The sequence below is a fragment of the Gymnoscopelus braueri genome (genome assembly GCF_963280865.1).
Source record: "Gymnoscopelus braueri genome assembly, chromosome: 20".
NCBI lineage: Eukaryota > Metazoa > Chordata > Actinopteri > Myctophiformes > Myctophidae > Gymnoscopelus > Gymnoscopelus braueri.
In genome coordinates, this window is record NC_137622.1 from 3,834,664 (window position 1) to 3,843,988 (window position 9,325).

General features: G+C 41.5%; 2 protein-coding genes across 2 annotated transcripts in view; one reads left to right on the forward strand and one right to left on the reverse strand.

The window, feature by feature from the left end:
- LOC308076156 (nocturnin-like) overlaps positions 1–9,325 on the reverse strand; it is a 459,509-nt gene that overhangs the window by 318,133 nt on the left and 132,051 nt on the right. The window lies entirely within an intron of this gene.
- The window catches only part of LOC308075377 (uncharacterized protein), a 19,474-nt gene continuing 14,016 nt past the window's right edge, over positions 3,868–9,325 (forward strand). The window contains exon 1 of the mRNA XM_080415231.1: positions 3,868–4,080. Coding sequence (XP_080271357.1) covers positions 3,926–4,080 — 155 coding nt within the window. The 5' untranslated portion in view covers positions 3,868–3,925. The remainder of the gene's footprint in view (positions 4,081–9,325) is intronic.

A 9,325-nucleotide genomic window follows, 5' to 3' on the forward strand; every position in this document is an offset into this window, starting at 1 on the left:
ACAGGCTGGGGCGGCGCCTGTCGGCAGGCAGTGTTCGGTATAGGAGGAGTAGGACGAAGGTTCTACGTCCTCCCGGTGGGGGCTCCTCGCTGGCAGGTGTGAGTCAGTAGGATACAACAGCAGTGACAACACACAGCAATGTGTGTGGGGAGGAATTAATTCGCATAACTACTAAATTGGGGAGAAAAAGGGGTCAAAAGCTAAAAAATATCAAAAATAAAGAAAGGACAAGAAAACAAGTCAGATACATTCCGATTAGCCTGGGTAAACCCCTCCCTCCGGAAAACTCATTAACTCATTCACTGCCTAGAACGACTAAAACGACTTTTGTCCTTTAAGCCCCCACTGCCAAGAACGACTAAAACGACTTTTAATTTTTTCAAAAAAAAAAAAAATCTTTTTTTTTCTTTTTTTTTTTTTTCTTATTTATTTATTTAATTTTTAACCTAAAGACCAAGGAGATATGATTTGTTGAAGATCTAGACTCCAATCCACTTCCTTGTTAACTTAAAACTTAAACATTTTGTATCTTGGCTCCTGAGTACTTTTTTTTTAAATTGAAACATTTCTGGCAGTGGGCAAACGCAAAAAAAAAAAGTTCTGGCAGTGAATGAGTTAAATGAAAATGAGTTTTCCGGAGGGAGGGGTTTACCCAGGCTACATTCCAATAACCCTGATATGAGTGTAATGAAATACTGTGTGTATTTTTAAAAAAATATTTTGAAATAGTGAAAATAGCCGATCTCAGCTCACAAGATGCGACGCGTTGTGAGCTTGTAGATCTGCTATTTTCGCCCTATAGGGACGCCAAGTTGAAAGTGTTTAAGTGTGTCTGTGGGTTTTTATAAATATTGAACCAATGAAAAAATATTAACAAGATCTTGTGACTAAATAATAACTACATTGGATCCTTTGGAAAACGGGTAATTTCCCCCCTTTTTTTTTATTCCCTAAAAACTGGATATACAAGGTTTCCACCGACAGTGACGACGTGTCAGATAACTCTCCAGTCCCAGTATGGTGGCTTAGCCTGACTAAGAGGTACATAATGAACTAAAATCCTTTAATTGACTTCATTTGTTAATTAAGCCGAAGCGGTCCGCAGCCCTCCACAGCAATAATGAGTCGACTGCAGTACAAGGAGCCTGTTTTGCATAAACAAATGTATGCATTAGCATTTGTATTAGTTAGTCGCCCTGCTAATACTGTACATAATCAGGCAGAAATTATGCACATCTCCTGTACTCGGTGAGCTATTTTGAGCCGTTATTTCGCACGCACGCGCATGTACTGTTCTTGTGAGGACATTAACATTATACGATGGTGATTTTAGGAATGCCACTTTTACAGTTGTTTTGCCCTGTTTTGCCCCTAACCCTAAAAGCCAAAAAACAGCAGATCTACGAGCTCACAACGCATCATAGAGCTTGTAGATCGGCTAACTCCAACCACTAAACCTAACCTCTAAATGTCGGATCGCTCTGAAAATAGAAACATCTGGCGAAAAGTTAAACATTTCAGCCCTATTTTAGACGGTACTTTGTCATACGCAGTGGTGGACAATAACAAAGAACATTTTGAAAAAAAAACAACAAAGAAGAGCTCCGAGCACTCCAAAAAAGCAGGAGGATAGAGATCTAAAAAGTTAAAACAAATCTTTTTAACCGTTGCTAATTATTGTATAGTATTAGAGTAAGCCCTATTTAAAAAGCTAAAAAGCAATATTTTACACTTTGACTATTCCAAAATAGCAGATCTACAAGCTCATAGCGCGCGCAGATCTACAAGCTCATAGCGCACTCATAGCGCGCTCGCGCTCATAGCGCGCTCATAGCGCGCTCATAGCGCGCTCATAGCGCGAGTGCCGCGCTAGGAGCTTGAAGATCAGCTATTTTGGAATAGCCAAAGTGTCAAATTTTTTTTTCAAAAAATCGTGAAAATGTGTGCAAATCTTTGAATATATATATATTTTTAAAGCAAACATTTTTAAACTCAAATCTTTGCTTCTGGGGGGTCCCTAGAACAAAATATTTTGATGGGGGTCCGCGGCCAAATACATATCATTTTGGGGGTCCTTGACATGAAAAAGATTGAGCACCACTGAAATAGAAACATATGTTTTTCAGAATACCGTTGAGATTTAGGAGACATGTAGAAGAACCGGCTTCAGGTCTTAATGGGTTAAATAAAAGGTCAAATTCTAAATCTAAAAGGGTCTTTAAAAGAAAGCAATGTCCTCTCCACACTTGTGGAATGCCCATAATGTGTTTGTGTATGATTTCATGTGTGTGTGTGCATGGAAGCTATTAGCACACAGAGTCCAGCTCATCCAGGCGCCTGCCTTCTTACAGTAGTAGTTGAGTAAATGGTACTTTCTGTGATTACTGGTGATTCATAATCATAATGGTGACAGGCCTCATAAAGCTGAAGCCTCCTCTCTATGTGATTTACAATACAGTACAATGTTTGAGTTTATTTTCATTTACTTGAGTACTATCCATTTGTCAATACTTTTACTTCTATTCCACTACATCTCAGAGGCAAATATTGCACTTTTATTATTTGAAAACAGGTTTAGTCAAAAGTTACTTTGTAGTTTTAGATTACTAATACAAAACCTACATTAACCAATTAAGCCCTATAGTATACTTCATCTATTAAAAAATAGCAGATCGACAAGGTCGGCCGTGGTGAGCTAGTAGAGCTGCAATATTTTGGAAAAAGTGTGCCAAATTTTGAAAGATTTTGAAAAAGAAATGTTAATAGGCTATTCATAATGAGTACTTATTCCAATACGTTTTGTACTTTTACTCGAGTAAATTTTTTGGAATACAGGCCTTTTTACTTATAACAGAGTATTTCTAAATGGTGGCAGTTTTTACTTGAGTAAAAAAAGAGACCTGAGTACTTAACCCTTCCCACCACACTGATTCTGACTTCCTGTTGTCATTGAAACTGTATCATGTGGCGTGTGTGTGTGTGTGTGTGTGTGTGTGTGTGTGTGTGTGTGTGTGTGTGTGTGTGTGTGTGTGTGTGTGTGTGTGTGTGTGTGTGTGTGTGTGTGTGTGTGTGTGTGTGTGTGTGTGTGTGTGTGTGTGCGTGCGGTGTTACTTCCTCTTTTGGTTTGTAGCGACAGTGACGATCGTGTCTGTGATGTCGGGTGAAAACCTCATACGTCCAACACAGTTACTTTTCAGGAAATGGAAAAAAAGAACCTGTGTTCCAACGGACCCAATGTAGTTATTGTTTAGTCACAGGCTCTTGTTACTACTAAAAAACAGCAGCCGATCTACAAGCTCACAAATGAGCTTGCAGATCGGCTACGTTGTGCTACTTTTGTGTGACACTGTAGTATTGTGTCAAAGTAGGGCATTGACCCATTAAGACCGGGAACGCATCTGTGTAACCACTTTACACAAATAGCAGATCTACAAGCTCATAGTGCAGCTTGTAGATCTGCTATTTTTGAAAATAATCATGAAAATGTGTGCAAATCTTTGAATATAATTTATAAATATTTTTTAAAGCGAACATTTGTAACTCAAATATTTGCTTCTTGGGGGGGGGGTCCCTGGAACAAAGCATTTTACAAAATGTTCGCTTAAAAAAATACACATTCAAAGATTTGCACACATATTCACGATTTTTCTAAAATAGCAGATCCGCGAGCTCGTAGCTTGTAGATCTGCTATTTTTGAATAGCCAATAAAGAAATCTAAAATGACCGAGATGCGTCTTAATGGGTTAACTTAAAGGGGTAAAAAATCTAAAGTTGGAGAATGGAGATACAAGGTTTCTGCCTGACACTGACGCTCATGTGTACTTTCACCTACAGTGTGTGCTCATTGCTGCCGTGGTGTACATCGCAGTAGCATCACAGTGTTGGTGTAGCAGAGTTTCCAGCTCGGTCGAGAGCGGCTTTATCATGGACGAAGGCGCGCTGCCGTTACTATCACCATCGTCATCATTACCATCACCCTTGTTGTCGCTATCTGTTACAGGAGGAACGGAGGAACGTTGTTCACGTGCGGACGGTTTGCTTCACAGCTCACGGGAACGCGACGCCACAGTGGAATCGGGGTAATGTGTTCATTTTAAACCCATTAAGACCGGGAACGCATCTGTGTCTATTCAAAAAATGGCAGATCTACAAGCTTGTAGCGCGTCACAGAGCACTAAAACTTACGTTGCTATAATATCAGTGGTTCTCAAACTTTTTTCATGTCAAGGACCCCAACCCCCCCCCCCCCAGAAAATAGCAGATTTACAAGCGATCTGCTATTTTTTGAAAAGCCAAATAAATCTAACATGACACAGATGCGTTCCCGGTCTTAATGGGTGAAGTATTTATGATAAACATCAAAAGGTGGCGTACAAGTCATTTTCCTCTCTTAACATAAATGTTAACTATATTTTCTGATAGTAGTTGTTGCTGTAGTGTAGAGTGTTTGTTCAGTAACAGGGGTCGCCCCCTTTCTCCAGCTCTTTAAACAGAACATACATTTTCAGGTCGGGATACCAGTTTGATCCAATCGGGAGGGAAAACTCATATGGAATGAGTATACACAAAACTGGAACTGGAACAATATAATAATTGAAGCTGGTAAACGTGTTCTCTCTCCTGATTGAATTAAATGTGTAACTCGCCTGAAGATGTTCTGTTCATTAAAGAGCTGGGGAGACAGGGAGACCCCTGTTACAACCCCTTGTTACAATGATTACTGTCAGAAATACAACTAAAACATTTTATTGGAAAAAAAATATACAGCACCTTAAAGATAATTATTTAAAGCTGCACTACGTAACTTTCCTCTTCTACCCCGGATTTGAACCTGGTTTCATGAATTCTTTACCATTGAGCTAATAGAGCCTGCCTGCTTGCTCAGGGGATACATTTGAGGGTGGATTCAGACTGGGTCCGATTGATTCGAACCGTTCCCGAGTACGATTGGCCTCTCCCAGCTGGCCAGCATTCACATTGGCCAATATTCTTCCGTACCCGGGTACATTTCATTCAACAGTAATGGTAAATATGTGCCTCATCGGGGCGCTGTTGACTATGGGGCTTTGGGAGATAGAGAATGGCCGGGTTTCCCAAACGAATTTGAGCTTGTGCGCAGCCTAGAAGCTGCGTAAGAGCCTCCACGCACCTGCGCAGTAGCAACCCCTGTCTTCGTTGCAGCTGTGTGTGCTCTACGTGCCATCTAAACTGGCTTCAGGAGGCACCATCGTCGTAGGTTCTCAAGCGCACGGCATTACGTGTGTGCTAAAACTACATTCGCGAGACAGCATGCACGTGAACACCTCCTGGACGAAGTCTATACGTAAAGCCTACGTAAACTACGTAGTGCTGTCCTACGCTACACAGCAGTTTAAACACCCTTTGCGAAAGTGAAATGGATCATAAAAATACCAGAGCCAACTGTCAGATGTCCTGAAGCAGTCCACTCCAAATACAACTTTTGAATAATATATTTATGAATTAAATTACAGCGGTGAGGTGACATCTGCAAGGTAAATAAAACACTAAAGTGTCCCCATTATGCAAGTAAATGAAATATACTTAAAATACCAAAAGTAAAGGAATGCAGAATGTCCCATTTCCCAAATTTAATATGTATTAAAATCTTTTGAAAATAGCAGATCTACAAGCTTGTGAAGCGTTGTGAGCTTGTAGATCTGCTATTTTCAAAAGATTTTTTAACCATTCATAAACATGGCGAGCGCAACAGCTGTCACTTTGTGAGAGGAACTGGGGACTTTCATCATAACGTTTAACTATAAAACTTCGAAATTAAGGAAACATGTTTATCTCAGCATCATTTATATACCTTTAGTTAACTTGGCATATGCTTAATATTTTTATCAGACGATCGGATCATCCGTGAGAGTACAATTTGTAAACTTCGGGTTCATGCATAGAGGACGAAGCAGCGTAGCCCTGGTTCAGAGCGTTAGTGAGTTCCCTCTAACGCCCTGGAAGACCCCTCGCTCTGCGCTTGTACAAGGAATTCCGCTGCCCTGCGAGTGCTCAAGAGTAGTAAAAATAAACAAAACCATTTCGCTACTCACCAAAGCAAAGGCTGTTTTGTGTTGTTGAAAGTCTATTCTCGGAGGTGGGAAGCCTCTCAGCACCCCACCTACTCTACCATTAACCAAAATCACTACTCTTGAGCACTCACTAACGCTCTGAACCAGGGCTAGAAGCAGCGCAGCCGCCCGCCCTACCCAAAAGAACAGATCTGCAAGCTATAGACACGGCATGTCGCAGTGCGTTGACAGCGTGTGTGTGTGTGTGTGTGTGTGTGTGTGTATATATATATATATATATATATATATATATATATATATATATATATATATAAATGATATGTGTGTGTGTGTGTGTGTGTGTGTGTGTGTGTGTGTGTGTGTGTGTGGGTGTGGGGTCGGTCTTTTCATAGATCTATTTCGCTACGATGGGTGTTACGAGCGCCCCAGGGCGCTCGTCACAAACTGCTGCGTCGGACAGCACTCAGGGCTACGCCTCTCCCAGGAGTAGGAGGAGAGTAGGATACGCCATTCTGTCTCCCGAATGTAGTTTTAGCAGACACGTAACGAACGTGGGAACCGATAGCACGTAGGGCACAACCAGCTGCTACTAATGAGGGTAGAGCGTAGGTTTCGCCGGGTCCCAGGCTCTTACGCAAGCTGCGTAGGCTACGCATGACCTGAAATCTACGTGCCTGCTAGGGTACTGCGCAGCCTGTGTGGACGCACGTAAGACCCGTCGTACAACCTGCGCAGGATCTCTACGCAGCATCTCTACGAAACGCGGCCAATGTCATTCACAGAAGAAGAGTCACTTGTCAGAGTGTAGAGTGAATAATAAAGTTTGACTGTGTTCTTGACGTTTTCTTGAGTTATAATAATAACAGAACAACAATACACAACCAAAGCAGTGTGTGTGCGTTGGTCTTCGAAAACCTTAAAATGTAACGTTGTCTCTGTTATTGTCAATATGATAGTGACGTCACTGACGCACCCTTGGTATTTTAGCAGTGACGTCACAGACTAATCCTTGGTATATTCATCCTAGCGGCAGCGTTACGCTACACATGTGCTTTTTGTTTATGTTTTTTCACGGCTCGCGCTACTCAAGCACTAGCGGGATTATTATTTCTTGTCAACATTCAAGTAAAACTATGAGAAGGTATAACCCAGCTAAAAATAATGTGTCATTATAAAAATATATAAATGATATATGATTAGCAGTCCACTTCCTCCTGTCGGTACGGATGGATTCACATTGCAGCGTACCGTACCCGAGGACGCATCAATCGCACCCGAGACTACCTCGGGAGGCGGTCCCGAGTACGGTACGGTGATCCGTTCCGGGGAACGGTACGCTACATTCACACTATCACAACATCTGCCATGTGGTCCGGGGTGCGCACCCGGGACCATAGTCTGAATCCGGCCTTAATCTTGACCATCAGGTCAAAATTTGTGTTAGATCCTGTGTCTAGGTGAGACTTGACCCTTGACACAATCTAAATGTCTCAATAGAAGAGCAGGGAGACAAAATACAACCACCCCAATTGTAATAAGTGATATCGTATTAACATACAGATTGGACAAAGTTACAATCTATTCATTAAAACAACTTACATAGTGCCACTTTAAGTTATAGATAAGCGGTTAGGACCATATAATGTACTACTCGTTTCGACAAAATGAGAATTTCCTGAATCTGATCACATTAAATAATGTGTTTGATCATAATGTTTTTTTTGTCAAATGTGTCCATATGTGGGGTTTTCTTTTCTGCTGAACTGAACTTAATGAGAAGAGGAAGACAGGGGGACTCTGGACTTCCCCATGAAGTCACACAGAAAATGAATAGCCCACATTATGCTATGTGATATGTTATGACCACTTCCTTATATATGTTTACACAATGGTGGTCTAACAAAATCAATCTGCGCTGATGTCAGGCGTTGCCATATTTCATACACTTACACATACGCACGCATGCCTGCATGGACACACACACACACACAAACACACACACACACAAACACACACACACTGTTCTTTAGATTGCAGGTCGTTTAGACCGACGCTAAGTTCATTGTTTACCTTGTATCCTACACAGTAGATTCTTTGAGCCACTACATTGTTCTCACTCGTTTTATGTGACTATTTACCTTGTTGTTTGTTGATTAGAGTGCTTAGAATGCTTCCGCTCACTCTGATCTCGCACCTGTAAGTCGCTGTGGATAAGAGCATCTGCTAAATGCCTACATTGTAACGTCAGGTGGGTGAAAACAAAAAGTTTTTTGTTAAAAGGTTAAATCACTATATTCTGATAGTACTCATTGCTAAAGATTTTTTGTTCAGTAACAGGAGTCTCCCGGTCTCCCCAACTTTCAGCCAATCAGGAGAGAGTACCCATTGATCAGCTTCATTTTGATGGCGTTCCAGTTCCAATTGTGTCTGATCGTTTCTTTGTGTCACCACTTCACTTGTTCAATCTGTATCCTGACTGAGCTCTCTATCCTGATTGGATACAATTTATATCCTGACCTGAAAAGGCATTTTCTGTTTAATAAAGAGCTGGAGAGACATAGAGACGGACATTATTGAACAAAGACTCAGAATATAGAGCTATTTAACACTTATTTTAACCAAAGAAAATCACTTACCCGACCTTTTAATGTCAACATCATATGTTGACATGGAATAGTTGTGGTCAACTTTGTTTGAACAAGCGTGCAGCAGGGACGGACTGGCCATTTGGCATACCGGACAAAAGTGGGCCGGTGGGCCACCAAAAAAAAACAAATTTTTTTTCTCCCGGTTTAGGATTATTACGGTCATTTCCGGGTCGCGCGGCCTCAGTGCGGCTGCAGATTTCATGTGCAACCTAGGTGGTGGCCTATGCTTTACATAGGGTTGCTGGGCTGACGCGTTTTCTTTTAAGGCCCTACACTGTTCTCTCTGCACTCTACTTCCAGTATGTGACTATTTACCTTGTTGTTTATTGACTAGAGGTAATGCTTGCTTTGCTATTTCGAGCTCGCACTTGTAAGTCAGTCTGGATTGTCTGCTAAACGCAGTGGTGTAAAGTAACTAAGCACATTTACTCAAGTACTGTACTTAACACATTGAATGCCAAAAACGGTCCGGACCGTTTTTGAGGGTCCAAACGAGAAGTGCCGAAAACGGTCCGGACCGTTTTTGACCCAATTCTATTTTTATACATGTGGGCCACGTGGGGCGCTAAAACGAAACTTTGACATCACCCAATGAGTTTCTGAGAAGAAGAGGCTGGATCTGGCTC